The sequence below is a fragment of the Phlebotomus argentipes genome, unplaced genomic scaffold (genome assembly GCF_947086385.1).
Source record: "Phlebotomus argentipes unplaced genomic scaffold, Phlebotomus argentipes genome assembly contig_15, whole genome shotgun sequence".
NCBI classification, from domain to species: domain Eukaryota; kingdom Metazoa; phylum Arthropoda; class Insecta; order Diptera; family Psychodidae; genus Phlebotomus; species Phlebotomus argentipes.
The window spans coordinates 8,821,955-8,848,861 of record NW_026776181.1 but is presented as its reverse complement, the minus strand read 5'-3'; the positions used below and the strand labels follow the sequence as shown (position 1 = coordinate 8,848,861).

Sequence of the window (26,907 nt, the reverse complement as noted above, 5' to 3'; positions counted from 1 at the left end):
TATGATCGATTCATGATGAACTAATCATTCTTTCGACCGCAGGGCGAGCGTCAAGGAAGACATCTCACGGGGCTCTGCAGTTATTCGCCTATCACCGCCAGACTTGCCAGAAATTGATGCCCAGAGTTTGATGAACTTGGAGATTGTCTCTGGGAATGACAATGGCACTTTTGAGATCACCAATCCTGGAGCTACTATAATAACTGTGAAGACGCTGGATCGCGAGGAAACGGATCTGTATCATTTGCGGTTGATGATGTGTGAACGAGGGAAGCCCACACGGAAAGATGACAATTCCACGGCCATAAACGTCTTCATAACAGTGGATGATGCCAATGATAATGTGCCAGTGTTTCAAGCTGCCACTTACGAAGCCACCATAAGCGAGGCAGCCACGCTGAGGCACTCAATAACCAAGATCCAGGCTGTAGATGCGGATCTGGAAAGCTCACCAAATTCTGAGGTGGTTTATGACATCACGAGTGGAAATGATTCGGGAATGTTCTCCATTGATTTGGTGTCGGGAGTGCTGTTTGTTAACAACGAATTGGACTATGACACTGGAGAGTCGGAGTACAATCTCGTAATTAGAGCGTGTGATAGTGCTATCAAGCCCTTGTGCAGTCTTCAGCCTTTCCGCATCCAACTGACTGACGAGAATGACAATGAACCGAAGTTCCCGGTATCGGAATACTTGGAATTCGTTGGTGAGAATGAGCCCATAGGGGTGTCCGTGTTCACGGCCAGGGCTACGGATATGGATAAAGGTGTCTTTGGCCAGGTGAACTACACGATAGTCTCGTCAGCCGCCAGTGGATATTCGGACATTGATGAGTCGTGGAAGCTGTTCAAAGTGGATCCCGAAACAGGAGTTGTTAACACAAATGCCATCTTTGACTATGAGCAGAAGAATCGATACACGTTCACGATCAAGGCTCGGGACATTGGCGGAAAGACGGCGAGTGTGAGGGTGAGAGTGATGATTGAGAGTCGCGATGAGTTCAGCCCTCAGTTCACGGAGAGAACGTATCGCTTCATACTGGCCACTCCGTCTTCTGGATACCTTCCCGTTGGCTATGTCGTGGGTCATGTCACAGCCACCGACAGGGACAAGGGACCCGATGGTCGAGTGATCTACCAACTCTCCACTCATCATCCCTACTTCAAGATGAACCGCACCACCGGCGCTGTGATGGTGAAGAAGAAGGTGGACAATGTTGCAGCGAGTCTTGAGGCTGGAAGAGACATTAGTCTTGTGGTTCAGGCAAGTTCAGGCAGACAAGGTTCCTTAACCAACATGACTGTTGTGGAGATTGCGCTGGATCCTTCAGCAGATCCTGCAACGAACATTGCTTCGGCCACTGGAAATTCAGGCTCTGGATCCGGCGGCAGTGGACTGGCCGATTGGGCTCTGGGACTTCTCATCTCTTTAATCCTGGTTATACTGTCATTCGCAGCGGTGTTTGTCTTCCTCCACATGCGCAACAGAAGACACAAGCAAGTGACCAAGCCGAGTTTGAGCTCAGAAACTGTTGGCAATAGCAATTCATATGTGGATCCCTCGGCTTTTGACACGATTCCCATAAGAGGGAATGCTGCTGGAGTTAGCACTACCGGACAGTTTGCTCCGCCGAAGTACGACGAGATTCCGCCGTATGGGCCACACACGGGGAGCTCTAATTCCGGAGCCCCTACAACGTCTGAGTTGTCGGGATCAGAGCAGTCGGGATCGAGTGGGCGAGGAAGTGCGGAAGATGGGGATGATGGAGAGGACGAAGAGATCAGGATGATCAATGAGGGACCTCTGCAGAGAGACACTGGCTTGCACAGGACGAACGATGTGGACGGCAGGCTGTCTGGCATTTCTGTGCAGAATACTCAAGAGTACCTAGCAAGATTGGGGATTGTTGACAATCCGGCAACAAACGGAGCGGGATCGACGTCCTCACGACATTGCTCGGAGAGTATAGGTCCGGGGAGTGCCAAAGATGCCATTCTGCACCACACACTGCCCATCGATAGTCTGCACAACATGTTCGATGAGGAGCCTGGCGGAGAGTCAGATATCACGAATCTCATCTATGCGAAGCTCAACGATGTTGCTGGCGGCAGCGACCGGGCGAGCAGTGCCGATGAAGCTGCAACAACTGCGGGCAGTATAGGGGCTGCCGTGGATCATGTGATGGTGATGGGAGGCTTCGGGGATGGACCAGTGGTTGGCGGTGGCAACACCGGACCCAGTATGAATGGGTCCCTGAGTTCCATTGTACATAGTGAAGAGGAGCTCACGGGCAGCTACAACTGGGATTACTTGCTGGACTGGGGACCGCAGTACCAGCCGCTGGCGCATGTCTTCAGCGAGATCGCCCGCCTGAAGGATGACACGTTGTCTGTGCACAGTGGAAACAGCGGCGCGTCGAGTGCCAAGAGCAAAGGATCTCTGCAGCATGCTGCCAAGCATATTCCGCCGCCCTTGCTCACGAACGTCGCTCCGAGAACCATCAATGCTATGCCGGTGTTGCCAAGCCGAGGACCTGGCCATCACTCTGTCCTCACGGCGCATCAGTACCTCCTGCCGCGATCGCCGATCAGCCACGATGCTCCCGGTGGCGGCTTCAGCACCTCCTCGGCCATGTCGCCGAGTTTCTCGCCCTCCCTCAGTCCACTGGCCACTAGGTCGCCTTCCATTTCGCCCCATGTGAACTCTGGCCTGTCCACATCGCATCACATGGTGTCCCTGCCGCAGCACCAGCCACAGCCGATCCAGAGGAAGACACTCGATCCGGAAATGAGGGTACGCATCTGAGTTGACCGGAGAGAGTGACCGAGACACCCCCAGAAAGGCTGTGTTCCGCAGGTGGACGAGAGGGAGTTCCCCAGTTAATTGTCTTGTGTTTAAGCAAGATTTGTGTCTGTTGTCTATAAGATAATCTAGATAGGTTTCTTAGAGTATTTCTGCGTGGGCCGCGGGAGGATTTTATTTTGATGATCAATATTTATTAGGCGTGCCTCCTTCTCACCAGTCAGCAAATCGCCCACGCAGATCGCGCGAAAACAAGTGCGAAAAGAAATTTTGCCGTAATTCGAATCTACACAGGTCTGTAAATAACAATGTGCCTTCAGTAATGAGATAAGTTAATTAGTCCAACAAAGTAGGATTCAAATTTATTTGTTTAATTTGTACATAGTCCCCGCTGAAATTTCTAATAACTATAGCATAACAGCGAGAGAGTATTATCTGAAGTGCAGTGTCAGAGTACTTGTAAAAAAGGAGCGAATGGATTAGAACTGAAATAAGACTGTGTAAAGCGTATTTAAAACGCCATAATTATCTCTGTAAATTCTACTCCCAATTAATTGTTAATTTCAAGGAAGCAGCGCAGTTAGTACGTTTTTTAATGCTCGATAGTGAAGAATTTTCTGTTTAAACGACATACTCGGAGTTATTAGAACGAATACAGAGATGAGATCGTTTTGTGGAATAATCGGCAGTTAAGTTTCTAATTTTGAAATCACGGCCAGTAAGTTGACTCTCTCTCTGCTGAAGCGAAATTACTTACGAAAATACAAAATACGACAAAACAAATGTAAAGAAATTCCGAGAATGTAGTTGAAATGAAAAAGAAAATTGTAAAATTAAATATTTGCTATTTTTCTTGGTCTCTCCACTTCCACTGATTGCAGCATCGCTCCTTCTTCTTCTAAGTTCTGCAGCTCCAATTCCTTTCGGGAAAGATGATCGACTATTGCCGACGCATAGCAATCGGTTAGAACATTGTTTGTCGTCCTGATTCTGTCCAGGAACCACTCCACAGTGAAGAGAAGAGTGATTTGGTCAGCAGAAGCATTGATTGTAGACAGAATGATCACTACCAAGACGACAGCTCCACTCGGAACCGTTCCAACTGATAAAGACATGATCGTAGTCATGACGAGGAGAGTCAAAAGTTCTCCCATTCGAAGATCAATGCCTTGCATCTGAGCGAGGAATGCTGAAGCGATCACCATAAACATCGCAGCTCCATCGGTATTCATTGAGCATCCCAGAGGAAGAACGAATCTCGTCACTCGCGGATTGATTTTCACTTTATCATTCAGTGTTCGCAACGTTATTGGAAGTGTAGCAAGTCTGGGGAAGACAGAGAACACGAGGTAATGTTTGCACAGAAACTCCAGTGCTCATGTTTCTAAAATAGCAAATCTCATGGCAAATATTTAATCAAAAAGTAAATTCTCAGCTTATTTGGTTAGGAATTATTTTGGACATTCCACTTTCTCTTCTGGTTTTTTATCTTATCAAGAAATCTGAAAGTCACTATGAAGACTAATATTCCACTTACGTTGAACATGTGGCGAATCCTGAAATCATCGGATCGAATAGCTTGACGTAGAATTTGAAGGGATTCTTCCTGATAATGATGTAATAATACGATTGAAGGATTACCAATTGATAAACTGTTTCACCGATGCAAACTGTTATTATGAATTTTCCCAGTTGAGAAAGAACGAGACTTAAATTTTCCACCTCCATAATTTTCCCCGCAATGATACTGCACACTCCCAAAGGTGTCATCCACATTCCTGCTCGAACTATTCTCATCATTGCCTCAAGAACTCCTTGGAAGAAATCAATGGCCACTTTTCCACGCTCCCCTAGCGTTCCCAGAACTCCTCCAAGAAGAAAGCAAAAGAATACAATTCCCATGCTGTTGGTACCATCGCGGAAGCGAATCACTTTCTGGTCACTCTCGAGATCACGATCTGTGTAAGCTTGCTGAAATGTCGCCCTGAAGAGATTGTTTGGCACAAGATTTCGTCCCAGATCGAGAAATGTGTCCAAGAGATTCACTTCAGAAGTTGCCGAACTGTTTCTCTCTTCACTGATGCTTCTTTCACTGGTTGTGTCCACTCCTGGTTTAATGAGGACGACTAAACACAGTCCAATTGACACGGCGATGAATGAACTGGAGACGAAGTAAATCAGCGTTCTTACAGCGATCTTCCCATTGGCACCAATGTTCAAACTCGCGGTTCCGTAAATGAGGCAACAAATTAGCAGTGGTAGAATGATCATTTTCAGGAAGCTCATGAAGATTACTCCAGGATAGGAGATGATCGCGATGTAATCCGGCAAGTAGTGTGGATTGAGATGGAGAGCTTTCAAGGAAAATCCCAACAAAACTCCCGCAGCAACTCCAATCAGAGTGAGAACCAACATGAGATTCTTTCTCACCCATGATTTCTTTCCTTCGTCACTCATATTCACTGTTAAGAACTTCCACTCTCTCTGGCGCTTCAAATGCAACTGATGAAATTCTTATTCTGATGTACGCAGTCTGACGCTTTTAAAGCTATAATTTATTGCCCAGGACAATTAAAGATATTACCTTATCTCTGAGAGAAAGAAGATACCTCATATGATAGTAAGAATCCTTGAATGAATCTTCACATGAGATACTGCTTATCTGTGAATTATTTATTTAATATAAAATTTGATTTCAATGTAAAGAATCAGGCAAATTACATTGTTTGCAATTTTTCAGCTTTTTCAACTTCTACTGATTGCAGCATAACTCCTTCTTCCTCAATTACTTCTTTCTGTAATTCTTTCATAGATAGATAATCGACTATGGCAGCTGCATAGCAATCAGTTAAAATGTTGTTTGGCGTTCGAACCCTATCAAGGAACCATTCAACAGTGAAAAGAAGGGTGATCTGGTCGCCTGAGGCATTGATTGAGGAAAGTATGATTGTCACCAACATAACTGCTCCACTTGGAACGCTTCCAATAGCCAAAGATAAAATCGTGGTGATGACTAGGAGAGTTCCAAGTTCTCCCATCTTCAAATCAATTCCTTGCATTTGAGCGAGAAATCCCGAAGCCATTATCATATACATTGCAGCTCCATCTGTATTCATAGAGCATCCAAGCGGAAGAACGAATCTCGTCACACGAGGATTAATCCTAGCTTTATCATTCAGAGCTCGAAGTGTTATCGGGAGCGTGGCAACTCTAGAAAACAGAGAACAAGGTGGAGTTTGAAGTAAAACTGCTGATATCATGTTTCAATGCAAATTTTGCAGAACTTTTTGCGATTGTTTAATTTTGAATATAAAGCGCGATGTTTCTGTTTACCAATGAATTGTTCTTAACGTGCTTATTTTTTTTTTTATTAAAAATTGCAGCTTTCATATATATATATATATATATATATATTAACTATAAAGAAATAATACATTTTCAACTTACGTTGAGCATGTAACAATTCCTGAAATTATCGGATCAACGAGCTTAACGTAGAATTTAAAGGGATTCTTCCTAATAATGATGTAATAATACGATTGAAGGATTATCAATTGATAGATTGCCTGCCCAAGGCAAACTGTGACTATGAACTTTCCTATCTGTAACATCACCATGTTCAGATTCTCCACTTCGAGTATTTTCCCTGCAATGATACTGCACACTCCCAAAGGAGCCATCCACATTCCAGCTCGAACAATCTTCAGCGTGGCTTCAAGAATGCCTTGGAAGAAATCAATGGCCACCTTTCCACGCTCCCCCAGCGTTCCCAGAACTCCACCGAGAAGGAAGCAAAAGAATACAATTCCCATGCTGTTGGTTCCATCGCGGAAGAGAATCACATTCTTGGGTTCACGAGCTGTGTAAGCTTGCTGAAATGTCGCCCTGAAGAGATTGTTCGGCACGAGATTTCGTCCCAGATCGAGAAATGTGTCCAAGAGATTCACTTCAGAAGTTGCCGAACAATTTCTCTCTTCACTTATGCTTCTTTCACTGGTTGTGTCCACTCCTGGTTTAATGAGGACGACTAAACACAGTCCAATTGACACAGCGATAAATGAACTGAAGATTATGTAAGTTAATGTTCTTATAGCGATTTTTCCATTGGCACCAATGTTCAAACTCGCAGTTCCATAAATTAAACATGATGTCAGTAAAGGAAGAATAATCATTTTCAGGAAGCTCATGAAGACTTCTCCAGGATATGAGATGATCGCTATGTAATCCGTGTTCAGATGGAGAGCTTTCAAGGAAAATCCCAGCAAAACTCCCGCAGCAACTCCCATCAGAGTGAGAACCAACATGAGATTCTTTCTCACCCATGGCTTCTTTTCGTCTATAGCCATTTTCCTTAATTCAAATAGTACGTCCACTCTCCGTGACACTACAATTTCAACTGACAAAAGTCTCATTCCAAAAAGTGTAAGATCAAGCATTCTCAGTTATAATTTATTACGCTATCATTGTTATCAGCATATGTGTGAGAAGCAAATGATTATTTAATGTATTTTATATGATTACAATAGATTTTGACAAGTATGTGAGACAAACAGTTCAGCGCAATGCCTCACTAGGCACTTTGGGCTCATTGTGTCATTGAAAAATGAATGCAATAAGGCTCTGGGTCAAAGGCAATTTTAATTTGGATTGGGGCGTCAGGCGCACCGATTTCATCGAATCGATTCCTTTTTTTTTGTTAATATTCAGAAAATATTTTAATATAATCTCTGATTTATTTAAATATATTTGATTATTTTGCAATTTTACTTGAAAAATAATCATTTTTTTATTATTTTATTTAAATATTTGATTAATAGCATTAAGTTTCCTCAAAAGTTGCCCCTTTGCCACAAGTATGATGAAAAGTTGAAAGGATATTGAAAGGAAAGTTTAAATATACGCATTAAATTTATACTATCTTTCGGCTTGTTCTACTTTTACTGATTGTAACATTTTTCCTTCTTCCTCTGAGTTTTGCTGCTCTAATTCCTTTTTGGAAAGATGTTGGACTATTGCAGCTGCATAGCAATCACTGAGTATGCTGTTTGGTGTTCGAATTCTGTCAAACAACCATTCAACAGTGAAAAGAAGAGTAATTTGGTCGGCAGAAGCATTGATTGAGGAGAGAATGATCGCTACTAAGACAACCGGCCCACTCGGCACGCTACCAACGGCCAAGGACAAGATTGTCGTTATGATCAGCAGACTTATAAGTTCACCTAGCTTCAGTTCAATGCCCTGTATCTGAGCGAGAAAGGCTGAGGCGATCATCATGAACATTGCAGCTCCATCGGTATTCATTGAGCATCCAAGCGGAAGAACAAATCTCGTAACTTTAGGATTCATCTTCACTTGGTCGTTGAGAGTTCGAAGTGTTATCGGAAGCGTGGCAACTCTAGAAGACAGAGAACACGAGGTAATGTTTGCATAGAAACTCCAGTGCTCATGCTTCTGAAGTAGAAAATCTCATGGTAAATATTTACTCATAAAATATTCTTTTATTTAGTTTAAGATTATTCCGTGTTAAATTAGTCTATTGCAAAACAGTGACTGTCAAAATTAACTGAATTTCGTAATGAAAGAGATTTTTAAGTGAGACTTACGAAGAACATGTGGCGAATCCTGTAATCATCGGATCGAATAGCTTGACGAAGAATTTGAAGTGATTCTTCCTGATAATGATGTAATAATATGATTGAAGGATTATCAATTGATAAACTGTTTCACCAATGCAAACTGTTATGATGAATTTTCCCAGCTGAGTGAGAACTAAGTTCAGATTCTCAATTTCGATTATCTTCGCAGCAATGATACTGCACACTCCCAAAGGGGCCATCCACATTCCGGCTCGGACAATCTTCAGCGTAGCTTCAAGAATGCCTTGGAAAAAACCAATGGCCATTTTTCCGCGCTCGCCAAGTGTTCCCAAAACTCCTCCGAAAATCCCAGCAAAACTCCCGCAGCAACTCCCATCAGAGTGAGAACCAACATGAGATTCTTTCTCACCCATGATTTCTTTCTTTCGTCACTCATATTCACTGTTAAGAACTTCCACTCTTCCACTCTGATACTGAAACTGCGACTGGCGTAATTAATCAGGAAATTCATTTATCTTGAGTGCCTAATCATGACGCCACAGCATCTCAGAGTCGCAATCTTATCATCTTATAAGTAGTGAGTGTGTTTGATTGACACTATCAGTGAGATAATTTAATTCTTTCAAATGAAATAGTGAAAATCAGATCAAACATGAATTACAGCGATTACAAATATATTTTCCATTGTAGTCTCACAAATGATTATTTTACAACTGCAATTTGCTTGGTATTTTTATACTTTTTATTAATCTCGCATCTTCATCTAAAATCTAATCAGTCTAACAATGAATTATTACAGCAAATATATTATATGTATAATACATTATTCATAAATTTCTATGGTGGACTGTGTATGTTAGGAGAAAGATAGAAGTTGTCTTGCTTGATGACCTACAGTTTACAGATTACTTGGCAATGAAGGTCGATCTAAGGGTGTGTTCTTAAAGGAATAAAATGTTGTCTAAAAACCGTTTATAATATGTCTCTTCATAAAGATGCCCAATACATCTGGTTGCCTCAAAGTTTTTTCCCTGTTTAATCACGTGATCCTACGTGAGAGGATTTAGCCTTTTATATATATTTACTTTTTTGATATTCTCTGGAAGGTGTTTCACTTCTCTAACAAAAAAACCCTCGGGGTAACATTTAAATTGTTGGTATCACATTATAAAGTTCTACAATCTACTGTGATGTATTTCCTTTTATCTCTCAATAGGCTCTAAATATATTCCTAGTATTGTTTTATGTCATTTTTCAATCTGAAGAGATGCTTCGTGACTTTATGGTTAATCCTCAGAAGGTGAATACTTTTTTGCATTTTTCCCCGTGATATAGCTTTTCAATATTTTCGGTTGAAGAGAAATGGACACAGGCCTGGGCTTTTCACTGTCAAAATGAGAAGAATAAACGGTTGAGAGTGTGACTCTGGTGGGGACGGTGGAAAATGAGAGAAGAATTTGCTTGAAAGAGTGTGACTCTTCGACTCTATCACAAAGGTCTGTCTCTCCATTGTGACTCCACTTGTGGGACAATCCATTGAGATTTTGCATTTCAATCTGCGTTGCGTCGTCTTCCCAAGCAGCCGGAGATCCTTCCGTTCAGTTGCGACGCATGGCCTGACCATTGGCCACAGCTGCCGGAATGTCAACGATCACGGAATCAGGTACTGAGCTTCGTCGATCCAAGTCTGGGTCGGTGTCATTCATAATATGGCCATTTGGTGCTTGTTCCTGCAGAAAAGAGGAGCAAACGTGAGTGCTTTTGCATACAAACCAACACAGAGTAACACAAAAGTGCACAAGAGAAGAGGAAAGGACTATGCAAAATAAACACAAAAGCCAAAAAGCAAAACCTTTTAATGTGTGCATAAAAAAGGGATTGTGCAGGTGAAATGCGGTATAGTTGTTAGAGTTCTGCGCTAACTTGATAAAGCGTTGCTGCGTCCAACGCCATGAGTTCCTTTCGGGACAAGTGTTCCACTACAGCAGCAGCATAGCAGTCGCCAAGCATGTTGTTGGTCGTCCTGATCCGGTCTCTGGAAGATGAAGAGTATGTTGAAATGTCGTGCAGAATATAAATGTCAAGGATGAGTTTATATTTTACACAAGAGGCATAACATTAATCAGTTGAGATTACAGTTTTAATTGACGGAGTTTGGTGGAGAAAACTCGTACACAAGTTCTGGCTGCTAAATTGTTCATGCATTGTTTAATATTCATGAGTGGAGGCAAAACAAGTGCAGGTGAAGTTGAAATTTCAATAATCCTATAGGATTTTCTCTACTTACACGAACCAATCGATAGCGAAGAGAAGCGTCACGTCCTGAACGGGAGCATCGATGGCCGAGAGCACGACGAGGAGGAGCACGAGGGCGGCGCTGGGAACGCTGGCCGACGACATTGAGGCGGCCGTCGAGGAGAGACAGACAGTGACTATCTCGCCGAAGCCCAGATTCATGCCGCTCATCTGGGCGATGAAGATGGAGGCGATGGAGATGAAGAGCGCCGTCCCGTCCATGTTGATGTTGCAGCCGATGGGCAACACGAAGCGCGTGACACGCGGGTCGATGCGCAACTTCTCGTTCATGCAGCGGAATGTGATGGGCAGAGCGGCAGCGGTGGACGCCGTGGCGAAGGCCGTGAGCATTGGATTGATGAGGCCGTAGTAGAACTTGAAGGGGTTCTTGCGCAGGAAAACAAAGTACACCAGCTGCATGATGACGAGCTGGTACAGGAAGACGCCAATTGCCACCGTGACGATGAACATGGCCAACTGAGACATCACCAGGGCCAAGTTGGACACGTCAAGGATCTTGCCGGCGATCACGCTGCTGATGCCCAACGGGGTGCACCACATCACGCCCGTCACCATGCGCATTATCACCTCGAAAACGGCCGAGAAGAAGTCAATGACCACCTGCCCGCGCTCGCCCAGAGTGCCCAGCAGCGTGCCGAACAGCAGGCAGAAGAAGACGATGCCCAGCGTGTTGGTGCCAGGACGGTACTTGATCACGCGCACCATCTCAGGCTCCGCCTCGTCAGCGGCGTCCGTGGCGTTGAGCAGAGAGTCGTTGAGGCCCAGAGAATTGCTTTGCGGTACGTAGGCCGTGTGAGCCTGCTGGAAAGCAGCTTGAAACAGGTTGTCCGGGAAGACATTTCTGTGGATGGAAGAAAGCGCACAGTTCAAATTTGCACTCCAAAACTTCGCAAAGTTCCACCCAATACTAATACAAAATTTTCTATAGGCATCCAATGTTACAAATGACATGCCCCTTAAATATGGCAAAGTACATATCGCCAATGACTACAAAAATAGTATTTAATTGTTTTCAGCATTTTAATTGATAGTAGAATCTCTTGAATTTATGTGGTTTTTTTTATATGTAATGTTCTAAATTATTTGCGAAAACTTTCACCTCTTTAGCCTTTTATTGGCGAAAGCAGCCAAATTGAGTACCTCATTAAGTGTGATGTTTGATTTGCTGAAATACCAGCAAAAATCACCTCGTGTGCCAAAATTATCTAACTTTTGGCACGCTCTCTGAACATTTTGCTTCTGCATGCGACTCGTTGAATTATAGTCATATTTGGTAGTTGGAATAGAGAGCGAAGAGAAATGCGAACTTTAAAACTCAATTTAAATGGAGAATTGCAAAATGCAAGATAGAGACAAGAATTCTGAGAGACGAAGAAAATTTTCTGCAGAAAATTGTATTCACTCGAGAAGCATTTCGAATTGAATACACTTTCCTCTAAGCGTGTGTGTGTGTGTGTGTTCGTTGGGTTTGAAAACGAGGCGGAAATAGAAATAGTCACAAGATTTCTTATGAATGACCTATTTAAATATAAGACAGAGAGAATGTTCCATTCTAGAACTTTGTCGGCTTGTTTATTACTAATTAAGGAAATTTCAAGCGTAATTACGATTTTTAATGTTTGACACCTGGAATATTTCTTATTTTCTGTGCTCATTATAAAATAAAATCAAATATATCGTGATGTTGGGAATAAAATTTTGATATTTATTTATGCACAAATTTATTATAAGTTCTTGAATAGCGAAAAGTAGGTAATTCTTTTCCGTGCATGTGCAAAAATAGCGACACTAAACACGACTTTTCAGAAGCCTCTCATCAAATGTCTGCTGTCAGTCATGAAATTTGCTGTTATTTTTGTATAAGCGCTATTCTTTCCTCTTCATTTCAAATAGCATTTATGACGTTTGTGATGTTAATTTCATAGTGAACAAAGTCTAAAAAAGACAACTCTTTTGAGTCATTCTAATCAATTCACGTCATCGTTGTGAGTCTTCACCGTCTTCACGCTGTACTTATAAGTATATTTTTATCTATTGGGGAAATTTTTGACAAAACAGAGTTGAAAGATACGACTTTTTTATATATACAATTGACTTAAATATCAATTCTACCCTAAATATTTTCTATTATTGGCACTTAAATTTCCTCTAAATTGTCTTACACAATGTGTTTTAATTTAGCATCACTAAAGAAGAAAACCAAGAAAACAATTTATAACTATGACCCCAATGATTTCGAAAATCGTCTGTCCGGCTGACGATGTTGAAACTCAGATAAACATGCAGCAACACAAGAGAAAGACCAGAGTTATGCCTGATATACATTTGTGGCTTAAGTCGTAAGACTCACCGTCCAAGATCGAGAAGACTGTCGAGGAGGTTGATGTTCTTGTTTTCAGATGCTCCGACAGATTCGTGGTGAAGACCAGGATCTCCGGGGTGGATGAGAAGGACGAGAAAGATGCCAAGACAGGCGTTGAAGAAGGACGTGGAGGCAAAGTAGATGAGCGTTCTAAGGGCGATTTTCCCATTCATTCGTGCATTGAGACTGGCCGAGCCGGCGATGAGACTGGAGATGATCAGCGGAAGAATCATGAGCTTGAGGACGCGCATAAATAGCTCTCCCGGGTAGGAAATCAACATGATGTAGTCCTTGCTGAGGTTGAGTGGCCTCAAACTGAAACCTACCAGAGAAAGACAGATTATTTATCTCCCAATTGATTAGCAATTAATCATCATTGGCGACAGACACATTCTAATTGACCCTTGCAACATTGCTGTGCCATCAACAATAAAGCAAATTCATTCGATTTCAATTCGATTACGATCTGACGCCGCTTCTTGCTCTTGAACTCGCACATTTCTTCAGCCAACAAGGACGAAGTCAGTTATGCATTGCCTCACATCCTCTAATTGGCTCATCTCTAAATCCAATTTATAGGTGCTTCGCATACAATTTCCTCTTCACTGTCCACGCAATGCAGTTTCCCCCCACATTTTCCGCCAGAACAGCGCGCTTTTCATGTGGTAGAAATTTTCATTTCCTCCTTGTCAAGTCACCACCAGTCATCGTGAGAGCAAGTTCAAGAGGGGGCTCATCAATCGACACATAAATTGCCATATCACGTGTCTAGAAATCATCCCGCGACAGCGAAATTCTCGTGCAGCACCGCATCAATGTCAGTGCTTGGCAACAAAAGTTCTTGCTAGATGATGCCATGGTGTATCGCTCAATAAAATTATTTCATTGCGTGGCCAATTTCATATTGAATATCTGCCGGTGGAGTCACTCATGTTGTCGTCACGATAAAATATGGTTCGGAATTTGAGAGCAAGACAACCCGTGAATAATTAAAAAAGCCACATTGATTTTACCACTATTGTGAGAGCTAGAATTGTGAGTCGTCAAAAATTGAGCTGCTGATGTCAATAATTTCTAATGTCAATACTCTAGGACAACACAGCGTTGCTTTTTTATTATCATACATAAAGCCTCGATGAAATTTATCAGCCTAAACACCAGAGACGATGTTCTGACTGAATTACACATAAATCATACACATGAAAGCCGTATTTACCATAAGATGAACGAGATGAACAATACAGAAGAGCGTATATAGGATTTTGTGTTAGAGACAATGCAATAAATGGGCGTGATTTTGAAGTGGGCGGAGAAAAAAAGTGGTTTTTTTTTCAAAATCCACAAAAAGTTGCCTTTACTCTTAGATTTAATTTAAAAAAAAAAACCAACTCATGTGAGGAAAATCTCTTGTCATCACTTAATTCATAGCCACTGAAAGGCTATAAAATATATGGGCGAAATAAAAATGAGAGATTTTTCTACCACATAAAAATGAGTTTAGATGACAGTCAGTATTACTTCTCTTATTTATTGTGTAACATGTCGTTTTTATTCTTTTTAACTTTTTCTTTTCTTTAAGTTCACTTCAAATGTCTTTGGATTATTTTGCAGAGCTGAAGTGAAATATAAAATTTTTCTACGAATTCTGAACAAGCTAAAAAAGTTCCGAGAAACACAGAAAGAATATAAAACTCGATTTGCCGCAATCTACAGAAAATCAGAGATAAATACACACATATGTACATATGCGGTATATTTGGCTTAAATGGTCTAAGAAAACGACTGTTGAACAGTACAATCAAGAAAATCTTTAAAAATTAATCGTCAACGAAACGTAAACAATCCATAAATAATTAATACCCAGAGTAATAATTAATCAATATGATTTCCTATGTTGTTCTCTATCATAATGATTTTTTCTGCTTTTCTTTTCTGAACATAAATTTCAAATGTTTCACATCTAATCAAGATAGAGAGATTAAAGTTTACAAGGCGCGATATGTTATCATCAGCGGAAAAATTCATTGATTTAACACGAGGTTGAGATTCAGTGAATCTAATTTTGACCACTGACGTGTTCGCATTCAGAGTACCTACTTAATTTCATCATACCGTCGCAACTTCCAGAATGTCTTGCATTAGCACCTTATAGTCATAGGGCCATTGTTTGTTTTAACAGTTTTGCGCGAAATCATCTCCACAATTTGGATATTCTTGTGCAAATTGATCTGTTTCCAACTAACGAATTATGCAAATCATATCATGTGCACCTCTCGGAAATTTTCCTACGATTAGGCACGTCCCTTCCGAATGTCAAGAGGTGGGATTACGCGGATTGTGAGATAATGGTATTATGATTCACGTGCCGTGGCGCTCTCAGGCCCTATCAATCACTCAAACTTGCTTCCTCGGCGCATTCCATCCAACTATCGATTTCAGCCCATCCACTTTGCACCCTCTACTTAACCCTTGTATTTGCCCAATAATCCAACCCAGTCGCATGAATTTTTATTACAAATTGATTTAGAGTTGATGGGAAGCTCTCTTGTTATTTGCACAACGGGTGTTTGGCTCTGGCCCTGCAAATTGCACGCGGCAGGGAAATCCAATCGATGGAAATTTTCCACCACTCTGGCCATTTTGCCCCTCCCCAGCGCCCGTCGCCACCCCCTCCGGAGGGGAGATGCATGGAAAATTCATGAGGTGTGCAAATTAGAAATAGAGAAGTAAGAATTGGATGTGAGTGTAAAAAAGGAGTTCGTTTGCCGATATGAAAAGGGGGGTTTGCATGCAAATTAATAGTCACCGGAGGCAAAGCATTGATTGAAGGACTGTGACTTACCCACAACAACGCCCAGGATGACCCCGGACAGGGTGACGAGGAGCATCATGTTGTCGCTGATCCACTTGCGGATGCCCGCGGGATCAGTTGGGGTGTGACATCGCTCCTTGGTCTCTCCCGTGTAGTCATCGTCTCCGTTTTGCAATGTAGGTCCCATCTTGGCAAAGAAGTAATCTGAAAAGCGGCCAGACTGGTCCATTACTATCTGTGTGGACAGATTGGGAAATTTGCACGGTAAGCGGCTGTGGTGGAAAGTCTTGGCTCCGTTTTGTGTTCGTTTACTGAGCCCTGGGCCACCGTAAGATTCCTCTTCAAAGGATCACAAGACACTCTCCTCCCTTTTTTCTCTGTCAGACAAACTACGCAGGGAGAGATGATAGAGACACTATCCCTCTTCCGTATATTGCGTATGCGAAGAGCACTCCCGAAAACCGAGCAATACTGTATTGGAAAACTGCGTCACGTGCGACCGAACAGAACAAGGGCCCGATCCTGGCAATATAATCCTGGCTAGACTTCACTGGAGTGCCACAAAATGCAGGCAGCAGCAATTTTCAAGTCACTTATTTTGGACAGGACTTGTGCACATGAGCATGTCTGTACGCAGTGGCAGATGAAAATAAACTGAACCGATGTTTCCGCGGCCTGCAAATCAAACCGCTCCCGAAAGCGTATCGATTTTCTCCACTGAGCAGCCACATACCGAAGGAATGCCCGAAGCAGGCACAGTGACTGTCAAGTTCTCAGATGATTCTCCATTCGCAGGCCATTCGCATCCGCACATCGCGACTCGAAATGCAAATTCACCCTTCTCGAGCTCATCATTTTTCCTGCGATTTTGCCAGCAATTTCAAGCGAAAAGCTGAATGGAAGAGGCAACGGAACTCCATCAGCACTTTTCCCATGACCATGAAAGTATTAATCACCTCGGTGGTTGTTGAGGCTTTCCCCTGAATCCCTCAATAGCGAAGGCATTGCATTGGTGGCGAAAGCGCATCGATTTTCCAGGTTGAATACATAGGATGGAAAATCTCACAAACTGCGTGCAATTTTTATTGCACAAACATTCCCCAGGGATGATGTATTCAGCACAAGGGCAATATTGGGAGTAATTCTGATAACCGTGACAACATGTGGAGTGGTCGCATATTTAAATACTATTTCACCATTTGAAGGAGGCTTGAGTGTTAATTTTGGGGAAAGCGCATTGAAAGCGTTGGAGAAAATTGGGGTAAACACCAAATTTGTTCCATACGCAGATAGAGAGATTGCGAAAGTCTTTCATCAAGAATGGGTGGGGCATACAAATGGGCGTGGCATTTGAACATTATTCTTCGCTACATTATAATATAAATTATTCGGATAGTGTAGGTAAGTTGAACCTATTTTGCTGATCTCTTTTTTAAATAAAGCAATTGTATACCAGAAAATTACAAGATAACTCGTGGAAAATTTCGTCACTCTTTAGCCCTTATTCTACATACACCTATTCAAAAATTCATTTTAATTGTGATATTAAACTTTTTCTTACTAACATTCCACACTTTGTGTAATTAAATTTAATTTCAGTCTTCCAGCTGGAACATTTTAAATTATACCAAGCAAGAAAAATATACATATGCAATCAAATTTTATATTTAGGATTCAACCCAGCCAAAATGAACCTTAATTTAATTAATTAAATTATTCTACTGGGTAAATCATTTGATAGAGTGAAATTGCTTCCTGATCTCTTTTCTTCTGGTTTCAACAAAATCATTGATAAAAAAAAATTTCTATTATAATAAAATTTGCTGGCTCTGCCACTAGTTATATCTAATTTCTCATGTTTCTTTTAGAGCTTAATTGTGTATGTTTTACATATAACAAGACATATAATGTCATATTTTTTAGTCAAGATCAATTAGTATAATGTTCTTATTCACCAAATTTCAAGTCAAATTAACAACAAGCGTGCTGAAATATCGCAATCAACACCTTCACTGTCTGTATATTATTTTTTATAATAGAAGTTTTTTAACTTATATCTTCAAAGAAGAAATTTCATGACTGTCGCAAAGATATTCAGAGCGGTTCAACAAAGCTCTTTGAGGGCGGACTTTCTTGTATTTATGCGAAACATCCGGATAAATTCTGCCGCACAGCATTAGTGAGTTGGCGAAGTATTCAATGAATCTGCCGGTTAAATAAATCTCCTCTGTCTCGTTCGCTGACTCTCGACATGATCTTGGCCCTGTCCTAATCCCGAGTCCACGCGAATGCGAAATTATACCACACGTGGCAAACAAGATAATTGCGCACGAGAATAAGTCTCACCTCGAAATTCCTGGTGGAGAAGCTCACAATCTACTTGATGACGTGCTATGTGTTCTATAACCTCGCCCAAGGACCATCCCTGTGGGCTCTGGATTGTCGTTTCACCTTATTTCGTCCGCGTTATGCAACTGGTTGGAGTGCAGACTTGGGCACTGTCTCTGCTGTGCGTGGCACTTACTTTTGGCTTTTCGCCGATCAATTAGAATTCACTATTTGGCGGCAAATCTTCTCTTCACGCCAAAGCGCTTTGAATCACTAATAATTTTCCCTAAACTTTGCACTTCAAGCACTCACGATATCACAAGGACCACTGACAGCGCTTGAACATCACCATATCAGAGTCACACCAATTCATAAGCACTTGCGTTTAGTTTAATTTGATAATTTGATTTCAAATCTCTGTGTAATAAAGCCCTTTGTTAGAGATGTGAAGGATGTGAAGCAATAAGGGTGGACAGTTTTCGCAATTTTTGGGTGCGATCGCATGAAATAATTAGGCAAATTTAAACACCAAACTAATTGTATAAAAAATATTGGGTTAAGCAAAATTGAAGACTCATCATTGAGACGCGGAAAGCTATTTTTATAAGGTTTTAAACCCCAATAAATTGCAAAATGCGTTTTACATCAACTCCTCACGGAAAATCTTTCCTTTTGAACCACGAGCTTGTGAAGATCTATTCGTGCGATCCTACATAAGAAAACTGCCCGGTTTGTGCGTAGTTGAAGCGACACGAGTTGCACAATGAAATGGGAGCAGCAATAATAAATCTCCGTCAATGTTGTCTCATTTAATCCACACCATCGCTAACAAATTGGTCAAATGCTTGATTGAGTGGGTGATATTAAGATCACTTTCGATGCGACTTTGCTTTACGTGGTGATATTGTCTTTTTACCAGATATTCGCACTTCCTTCTCCCGAGGATCAAACTTTGCGCTTCCGGATGCGAGACGATTCTCTAGCGAGTGTTCTTGCCTACTGGGAGACACCTTCGCTGTGCAGTGCGTTTAAAAATATCCCTCGATTCTGTCCACGACGCCGTCAGTTCGGCGTCTGATCGTTGCTTATCGTCTTCTTGGCAATCTTGAATCGCCAATGGAATCCGCGGAATGCCAGGGGATTCCAGGACTGTGATGTTTTTATTTTGATTGCCACTGATGAAATCTTGGCACGGATTCCCAGCAGAGTGACTCAAGAGAAATTCATCGGCGCCCCAATAAATTCACGGTCTAATTTATGATTACGATAATAGTCAAAACATGCTTACCAGGAGTTTTTATTGTGCACATTATGCACTAGACAAATTACTTTCACAGTTCTCTAGAGCCGCAATCATCTTATCTAGCAACGTCTTGTCCATTTCTATGTGGAGATTCTCAGTCGGATCTTTTCCTTTCCTGCAATTGATCGTCAAAGAAGTGATGAGTTTCTGGACAGTTGATGAACTGCTGCTGCCAAGAATCCACTTCACGTCCCAGTCAAACGACTCCATAGCCTTTTGTTCAGCGGATATCCTGGCGAAGACTAGTCGTCTCAGGAGTTCCTCCTTCCTGCTCTCGAGCACTGCCACGATACTCTCCTGGAGTTCCGAACTGAGGTAGGAAAAGTAGGATTTCAGAGTTCGCTGATCAATCTTCGCCAAAGCATACTGTGTGAAGATGCTTGTGAGGCTCTTCCTGGCCAAATCAATCTCTTCCTTCTGAGAAAAACCATATTTTCTCCAGGCTGTCAGGGAGTTTCTCTCAGTCTTCTCGAAAGTTTCCTCATCGATGACAAAGTTGAGGAACTACGAAAGAACTCATTTATCTCTTCAACTCTGACAAAATCGTATGTCTTACCTCTCTCAAAACCTCGATGTTGTCGATATTGAGGGAAATCTCATGCATTTTCGGTATAAAAAGTAAATAAGCAGTGAAAACCAAGTAAACAAATCACGGCAACCCTTTTAACCCGACTCACCGCCGTTAGTATTGCCAGACTAAAGCCGTTGGCGCTGTAATCACTCGACTCAGCAGAGAAACTCATTCTAAAGATTCGGCGGGTAATTCATATGCAACGATTTTTATGCTGTCTTTTCTACTCGGACAAGATTAAAAATATATATTTCAGATATTTGTCATACGAAATTTTATTCAATTTGTACATAAAATAAGAGTGTGATTTCCACGCGATAAATATAAAATCACAAGGGATTAATAAGGTTTCTCGGGCTGTGGCGGTTCAAAAATCGTTCCGTAGAAGAGCGGCAGCTTTGTGGCCTCATTGCGGATGAGGAACATAAATGGCACGTCAACTCTCAACACGACATCCGTACCGGTCTTGTGGAGCAGGACCAAAACGGCAGCGCCACCTTCAGTTCCTGAAAATTACACCAGGATTAGCCAAGATATTACAAGATAATAGAAAATGCAATTTACCTTTCTCGTTTATTGTTAGGTCGACTTTGTGAACAACCTCACTGGCGTAGAGACCAGGATTTGAGATAACTCTTCCTCTCAATTGATTGATTTCCTGGAGACTTTCCAGCGCCGAGATTTGCCTACGTGGCCGAGAAAGCTTCTTCTCAGCATAAGGCTTTGTAATCCTCTTTCTCAGCACGAAATCCTTTAGTCTCAGCGGTTCGGATTCTCTTTCATACTTGCTAGCTACTTTGTACGTGGCTCTTTTCTTTCGCGCATTTTTAGTTTTCTGGGTGTCATTACTTGCATCTTTAATTTCTGCTTGCTCATCATCATCATCATCTCCACGCAGACGGGAGAAGATCAGCACATCCTCTCGGTTTTCGTACCGAAGAGGCACACTTGGGGCTGCAAAGCCTCCAGATTGGGTCAGAGGAAGAGTCCGACCAACGTTTCCGAATGCATCTCTGTCGGTGATCAAGGAAAGATCGGCTCTGGCGGGGTCAAAGAGCGTGGTAATTCCGAGCTGATAGAGAATATCTCTTAGTCTGAAGTCGGACGTGAGGTGCATCTTCGGGAGGAAGAGTATGGACGTGTTCATGGTCATTCTGGAAATCATGTAGTCTATCATATCGGGCGACAGATCCCTCTGCAGATCCCTTAGCTTCTGCGGAGTGGAATCATTCGGGATGATGATGTAGAATGTGCTGAGATTGTTCTTGTACGGGAAGCCAATAATCTTGCAATCATACTCCTTGGCGTCGTAATATGGTAGCTTTCCCCCGAAGGACATCATGTCCACCATTATAGATCGTCCTCCATGACCATCAGGATAGAATTCTCGAGGACGCGTGCCTGCCTCGTGGAAAGTCTGCTTCCAGCGAGCATTGAAGTAAAGTGTTGACGCCACGATTACTCTCGTATCTCGAGATAGACTCTGAACGATATTCTTCACTTTCCCGTTGGTTGATTTCTCCACCCAGTTGTTTATGAACGACACTGCGTTTTCCGGATATCTCTCGAAATCCAACTCTGTGATTTCACTGCTGTAGATCGACTCCACGACCGTTCGATAGTTGGGTCGGATGGAGTAACCATTCTGCACGAAGAGACCATTGACGACAGATATACGATGATCAACTGATCCAGCTCCGGCTGCTATTTGGTTCGTCTTCACATTGCTGTCGTTCACGTCATCGAAATTTGTGGCCAAGAGATCGCTGATTGTCGCTGCGAAGTCCTCATGGAGGGTCTGAGAGTTGTCAGTCGAGAGAAGCTTCAGTAATTCATTGTAGGTTTCACCATTGGCGCCCAGGAGAACCAGCTGAAGAGCAGCCGCGATTGCCACTGGTGAATAAACAAACACCTTTTCCGATCGCGAAGCCATGAGTGCCTCCCCGATCTTTTGAGCCAAATTGAGGATGTTCTTCGCCGTGTGTCCATGGTGATGAGGAGACGTGTTAATCACGTCCTGTCGCAGCAAGGCTGAAGCCTCTAACTTCAAACTATCAGGAAGACTGACAGCAGGCCTGAACTGGGTTTGCTCTCTGAAAATTAAAAGCATTAAAAGTTTTCATTTCATCCTGAATCTCCTGAATACATAAACGCATGACCCTGAATTCCAATTTGTGAAAATAATCATTATTCGTGCATTTAGATTACATAGCGCCATAATAGTGTGTTCTTTTTTCTCTATAGATCACGGGAAATTTAACAGGTGTTGTTATTTTTAGACTTCATCGGTGTATTCACCAAATGACCAATTTCGCATTCATCCGATAAGAACATCAGTAAATGAATAATTTTTGCCAGAGCCCAGTTTTTTCGCCTGGCACAATTTAATGCCACAATTAAACTCAAGCACCATTCAAATGATTTTTCTATACCAAATATTTATTGTTTCTTTGTTAGAGTTGGTTTAAACTAGGAAAATTTTCCAAAATACTAAAAAAAGTGGCACATCGATTCAATAATCAATAATCAAATTACTCACGCTATTAGTTCATCAAGAGAGAGTCCTGCCCCACTAACAATTGTCGCCAGGCTAATAAGACAGCAAATCAGCAATTGTTTCGCCATGTTCTGAAAGTAAAATTAATATCCGCATAAGATGAAAGTGATTAGAATTGCCGAATTGGTGGAATTTCAATAATTGTTCACTTTTCTATATAACACTATGCTCATCAATCATCATGCGTTTCCACGCTTTTACACTCTTCGCCGTAATAGTGTATTTATGCAATCAAAATCATTTTTGTGACTTTTTGCCGAGTGAAAAGTGTGGGAATTCCATCAAATTTTCGCGCCGTTCCTTTTAAATAAATCAATCAACGAAAAAGATCCCCTGAAGCAAGTTCAAGGAGAACATGAGGCGTGCGATTACTCGAAATTGACCTCAGTGTCTTGTATTGTGACTGAAGAGCGAAATTTCCATGTGATGTGAATAGTTAAGAATAGTGAAGTGCGGAATTAGTATCCATCTATTTGTCGGGGCTTCTCAGCCGTGCTAAAGAATTACTATCAATTTGCGACGGGGAAAAAAAGCCGTCGCTTTGCGGATTTCCCGTGATCCCGAGTTGTTGTTTTCTTTGTCAACGGATTGGAAAACAGAGAGGCAATGTCGCTTGTTAGCACTTGAAAGAGATCTCATTAAAATTACATCAACTCCCGCATTCTGCCTCGAAGCCCACCGTCATTTGCATTTCCCTCGCAATTTCTCTCTCTTGTCGCGTTTGTTCATCGTCCGGGGTCACAAGGGCACTAAACTGTCGTGAGACCTCGAAAAAATTGTCACCGAAACACGACAACGATAAATTTCGTTGAAAATTGGGTCAGAAGATCATCACACAAGAACTTGAAGAGCTTGTGCCATTTCATGTTCGCCGTTCAGCGAGAGAGAAATTTTTGGTTGAAAAATCAACATTAAATTCAAGGTGAATTCACAAAGCTCAAATACAGCAAATCACTGTGCCCAGAGTATAAAATTTGGAAAGCGCGAGTTATACAATTTCGTAGAAAGAAAAAGTGTATGTAAATCCGTGTTTTCTCACGGAAACATTCTCACTGAGTTTCGAGAATCTCCACTAAACGCAATTGAATCTAACATTGAGATTTCCAAGGGGAATAAAATCGTCAGATGAAATGTCTGCATTCAATCCGCGAAGTGATCATAAAGTTTAGCAGAAAAGTGGGAAAAAATGTGCAGAAATGTGTCGCAACAGCCGCGGCATTTTAATAATGAAGGAAAACACGTGGTAAGTCTTCTGCTTTGCTCGATCTTATGGCGACAATGATTGTTTGATGGAGAACTCGAAGTGTAAATAAAATTTTATAGTTATGCCTGTTGTTACACAAAAGCACTAAAGCAGCTACGCATAATTTATGTTTCATTTTGATTGTAACTTTGATGTAAAATCATTTTATAGCACTATATGAATGCTAAGTAATGTAAAAATGTGTGAAATGCAAGAAAATCAAACAGGATAAACAACAGAAACTGCGAATTCTCGAAGAATCACAACCAATAAAGCACATTACTTAGCACAAGAGCACTGATATCCTCTGTCGCAGTATCTCTCCAAAGCTGTAATAGCGCGCTGAGAAACACCGCGTTTTAAACTCCGATCGGTCGTGAGAAAAAATTATCAGTGTTTTGCAACTTCACGGTTCAAAATCGCAACTTTGGCAGCAAAGATCTTCACTGGGCAAAAATATACTCACGAATAACTGAGACGGAAGATCACGGGAAAAAGTGCACCTGCTGAGGACTGCTTCGACCACGAGCTCGTCTCTCGCATGACTGATCACTACAGGCAAGTTGGAGACCACTAAATACTCCACAGACTCCCCAGAGTCTCGCGGTGAACTCATGAGCGCCGATGCTTAAAACTCCGCACGACTCTGGCGTATTTTTTTCGCGAGGTCTGAATAATTAGAAATGTAATTATTTTCCTACTCTGTGGATGGAGTAAAAATAGAGTATCGCAGGAATTTTCTACGCATAAATTACCATATTGTCCGCGTTATCCACAAACAAACTATTCACGATCTTTAGCGCTCTGCAAAAACCAATATCGCTTTGTATGTGAGAATATCCATGCTGACAAGAGAGCTTGTCTTCAAGAAAAATTGAGTGATTAGAGATGTATTGAAACTACAACCGAGGAAACAATGATACACATTCGGTGAATAATAATGAGACTTTTCCAGTGACTCACACTCTTCCTCATGGATCACTTGCACAATCAGTTTGATGAGCCGCGAAATTCACATGTAAGGCCAAAAAGCGACAACGCATTGTGTGGTTTCTTCTTTTGTCAATTAGCTTTGTGTATCACTTTTCGATTGTTTTTTTTTCTCCAGAAAAACGTGACGATGCTGTGTAATCACACTAAGCAAACGGAAATTCCTTTGAATCTGTTATACTGCAGAGCGCGGGAAGTTTTGCATTTAGAGTGTTTCTCGTAAACACCCAACAAGTGACATGTTTCCTGGCCGACTCATCGATTTGTAGTGTTTAACCTCACAATGTCGCGACTAGGAAGGTTCCTGTTTTGCCAGAGGATTTCCTCCCTTTTGCCGCCCAGGAGACTCCCTGATGGATTGGTGAGACGTTCCATGGCCACTGAGAGGGCGCCCAAGAAGGCGGTGGGGCCGATAACGTGGCGCAGCCTCGGCATCATCACAATTGCCGGAGCCGGTGTGATGGGATTTATGTATTACGTGAAGCAGGAAAAAGAGATGGGTGAGGATTTTCTGCTCAATGTACTGGTCCAGGTGCTGAACATAGGTTTTCTTGACCTTGCAGCTATGCTGAAGGAGCGGAAGAGGCAGCTCGGCAAGGCGGCTATTGGCGGACGATGGGAATTGGTGGATTGCGAGGGAAAAACGAGGAAATCTGAGGATTTCCAGGGCCAGTGGCTCCTGATCTACTTCGGATTCACCCACTGTCCGGATGTATGTCCAGAGGAGCTGGAGAAAATGGCAAAAGTCGTTGATAACATCGGTGAGTTGAGAAATGCTTGAATTTTCTTGCGCAATTCTTATCAGATTGTCGATTTCAGACGCCCTCAAGGATGTGCCCAATATTCAGCCCCTGTTCATCACGGTGGATCCTGAGAGGGACTCCAAAGAGATCGTGGGGAAGTATGTGAAGGAGTTCTCGCCCAAATTGCTCGGCCTGACAGGGAGTTTGGAGCAAATTCACCAGGTGTGCAAGGCTTTCCGGGTGTATTACAGCGCTGGTCCCAAAGACGTCGACGATGACTACATTGTCGACCACACAATCATCATCTATTTAGTGGATCCCAACGGACAATTTGTGGACTATTATGGCCAGACGATGCAGGCAGAGCAGATATCCACGTCCATCGCGGTGAACATGGCCAAATTCAATCAGATGAACGAGAAGTCCTGGTTTGGGTGATATCCAGCCACCTTTGAGTTCTACAAAGTCGAGTAAGTGAGCAAGAAAAGTCGTGATGTAACATACAAAAATGCATTTTCACTTTATTTACATTCTCACGCGTTTTTTACACTGTTGCCATCCCATTTTTTGTCCTCTACTGAGTTATTTTGGTTATTTTCCACTCTTTTTTACTTGTTCACATCATATAAACCTTACTAATACGTTAAAAATTGATTTGGCTTCTGTGGACGAGAAAAACCGCTCAATTTTGTTCCGCAGAAGCATAGAAAATTAAAGAGACGCGAAATTTGTTTGGGGAACTGTGGCGAATATCCATCAGGAATGTATAAAGTAAAAATGGAATGTCATATAAATTCGGTACAATTTTTAATTAAATACCATGAAATGATGCATGTATTATCAGTGCATTTGTGAAACTGATCCTGTTATGAATATGACTTTTTTTATGGTGAAATGCAAACTCAGTCATATATTTTTTTTCGAAAATGTGCAATCAAGTGGTAAAAAAAACATGCCTTTTTACTTGTTAAAAGCATAAATTTTGCTTGAATTTGAGACAGATTTAATTACTTTGTACACTTAAAAAATGTATGTGAAATACAACGAATGAGCACTAATTATAGTTTTATATATAAAATTTATTGGATTTTGCCTGTTACAAGAAAACGAGAATAAAATGAGACGATAAAGTATTTGACAAGGTGCAAATAACTTTCAGAAGCCCTTGGTTGATATTCTCAGAGTATCCTGATGAATAATTTCGCTGGATGTTCAATAAATATATTTTTATATATAATTTGCATTAAAGTTCTTTTGAAATAAGTGATGCGGAATCAACCTG

The 26,907-nt window shown here is 41.8% G+C and overlaps 8 protein-coding genes across 12 annotated transcripts in view; 2 read left to right on the top strand and 6 right to left on the bottom strand.

Moving 5' to 3' along the window:
- The window catches only part of LOC132262411 (protein dachsous), a 90,626-nt gene extending 87,808 nt beyond the window's left edge, over positions 1-2,818 (top strand). Inside the window, exon 15 of the mRNA XM_059761683.1 lies at positions 43-2,818. Within this exon, the coding sequence (XP_059617666.1) occupies positions 43-2,806 (2,764 nt within the window). The 3' untranslated portion in view covers positions 2,807-2,818. The remainder of the gene's footprint in view (positions 1-42) is intronic.
- Positions 2,819-3,620: 802 nt separating this feature from the next.
- On the bottom strand, positions 3,621-5,301 carry LOC132262753 (excitatory amino acid transporter 1-like). The gene is made up of 2 exons (XM_059762159.1): positions 4,341-5,301; positions 3,621-4,129 (listed from the first exon to the last, which is right to left on the bottom strand). The coding sequence occupies exons 1-2, from the start codon at positions 5,258-5,260 to the stop codon at positions 3,637-3,639; spliced, it is 1,413 nt and encodes a 470-aa protein (XP_059618142.1). The 5' UTR covers positions 5,261-5,301; the 3' UTR covers positions 3,621-3,636.
- A 160-nt stretch (positions 5,302-5,461) lies between these two features.
- On the bottom strand, positions 5,462-8,986 carry LOC132262136 (excitatory amino acid transporter 3-like). Its single transcript, XM_059761284.1, has 3 exons — positions 8,407-8,986; positions 6,251-8,198; positions 5,462-6,013 (listed from the first exon to the last, which is right to left on the bottom strand). The coding sequence occupies exons 2-3, from the start codon at positions 7,237-7,239 to the stop codon at positions 5,521-5,523; spliced, it is 1,482 nt and encodes a 493-aa protein (XP_059617267.1). The 5' UTR covers positions 7,240-8,198; positions 8,407-8,986; the 3' UTR covers positions 5,462-5,520.
- LOC132262410 (excitatory amino acid transporter 3-like) lies at positions 7,718-8,813 on the bottom strand. The gene is made up of 2 exons (XM_059761682.1): positions 8,407-8,813; positions 7,718-8,198 (listed from the first exon to the last, which is right to left on the bottom strand). The coding sequence occupies exons 1-2, from the start codon at positions 8,811-8,813 to the stop codon at positions 7,718-7,720; spliced, it is 888 nt and encodes a 295-aa protein (XP_059617665.1).
- A 14-nt stretch (positions 8,987-9,000) lies between the features above and the next one.
- On the bottom strand, positions 9,001-19,271 carry LOC132262135 (excitatory amino acid transporter). Of its 4 annotated transcripts, none has more exons than XM_059761282.1 (7): positions 18,932-19,271; positions 18,237-18,635; positions 15,921-16,094; positions 13,067-13,400; positions 10,688-11,557; positions 10,324-10,435; positions 9,001-10,130 (listed from the first exon to the last, which is right to left on the bottom strand). In XM_059761282.1, the coding sequence occupies exons 3-7, from the start codon at positions 16,075-16,077 to the stop codon at positions 9,999-10,001; spliced, it is 1,605 nt and encodes a 534-aa protein (XP_059617265.1). In that variant the 5' UTR covers positions 16,078-16,094; positions 18,237-18,635; positions 18,932-19,271; the 3' UTR covers positions 9,001-9,998. The 4 variants fall into 4 exon arrangements, 3 of the variants coding, with proteins under 3 accessions (XP_059617265.1, XP_059617264.1, XP_059617263.1); XM_059761281.1 differs by having other exon boundaries at positions 19,135-19,271; XM_059761280.1 differs by lacking the exons at positions 18,237-18,635; positions 18,932-19,271 and having other exon boundaries at positions 15,921-16,540.
- A 104-nt stretch (positions 19,272-19,375) lies between these two features.
- LOC132262137 (uncharacterized) lies at positions 19,376-20,208 on the bottom strand. The gene is made up of 2 exons (XM_059761285.1): positions 20,078-20,208; positions 19,376-20,025 (listed from the first exon to the last, which is right to left on the bottom strand). The coding sequence occupies exons 1-2, from the start codon at positions 20,123-20,125 to the stop codon at positions 19,528-19,530; spliced, it is 546 nt and encodes a 181-aa protein (XP_059617268.1). The 5' UTR covers positions 20,126-20,208; the 3' UTR covers positions 19,376-19,527.
- Positions 20,209-20,354: 146 nt separating this feature from the next.
- On the bottom strand, positions 20,355-24,461 carry LOC132263458 (serine protease inhibitor 28Dc). Of its 2 annotated transcripts, none has more exons than XM_059763229.1 (4): positions 24,359-24,461; positions 22,632-22,720; positions 20,657-22,185; positions 20,355-20,598 (listed from the first exon to the last, which is right to left on the bottom strand). In XM_059763229.1, exons 2-4 carry the CDS (start codon positions 22,715-22,717, stop codon positions 20,432-20,434), a joined length of 1,782 nt encoding a protein of 593 aa, XP_059619212.1. In that variant the 5' UTR covers positions 22,718-22,720; positions 24,359-24,461; the 3' UTR covers positions 20,355-20,431. The 2 variants fall into 2 exon arrangements, with proteins under 2 accessions (XP_059619212.1, XP_059619213.1); XM_059763230.1 differs by having other exon boundaries at positions 24,176-24,434.
- A 608-nt stretch (positions 24,462-25,069) lies between these two features.
- Positions 25,070-26,826, top strand: LOC132262833 (protein SCO1 homolog, mitochondrial). Its single transcript, XM_059762270.1, has 3 exons — positions 25,070-25,382; positions 25,446-25,643; positions 25,702-26,826. Exons 1-3 carry the CDS (start codon positions 25,166-25,168, stop codon positions 26,061-26,063), a joined length of 777 nt encoding a protein of 258 aa, XP_059618253.1. The 5' UTR covers positions 25,070-25,165; the 3' UTR covers positions 26,064-26,826.
- The last annotated feature ends 81 nt before the right edge of the window (positions 26,827-26,907 follow it).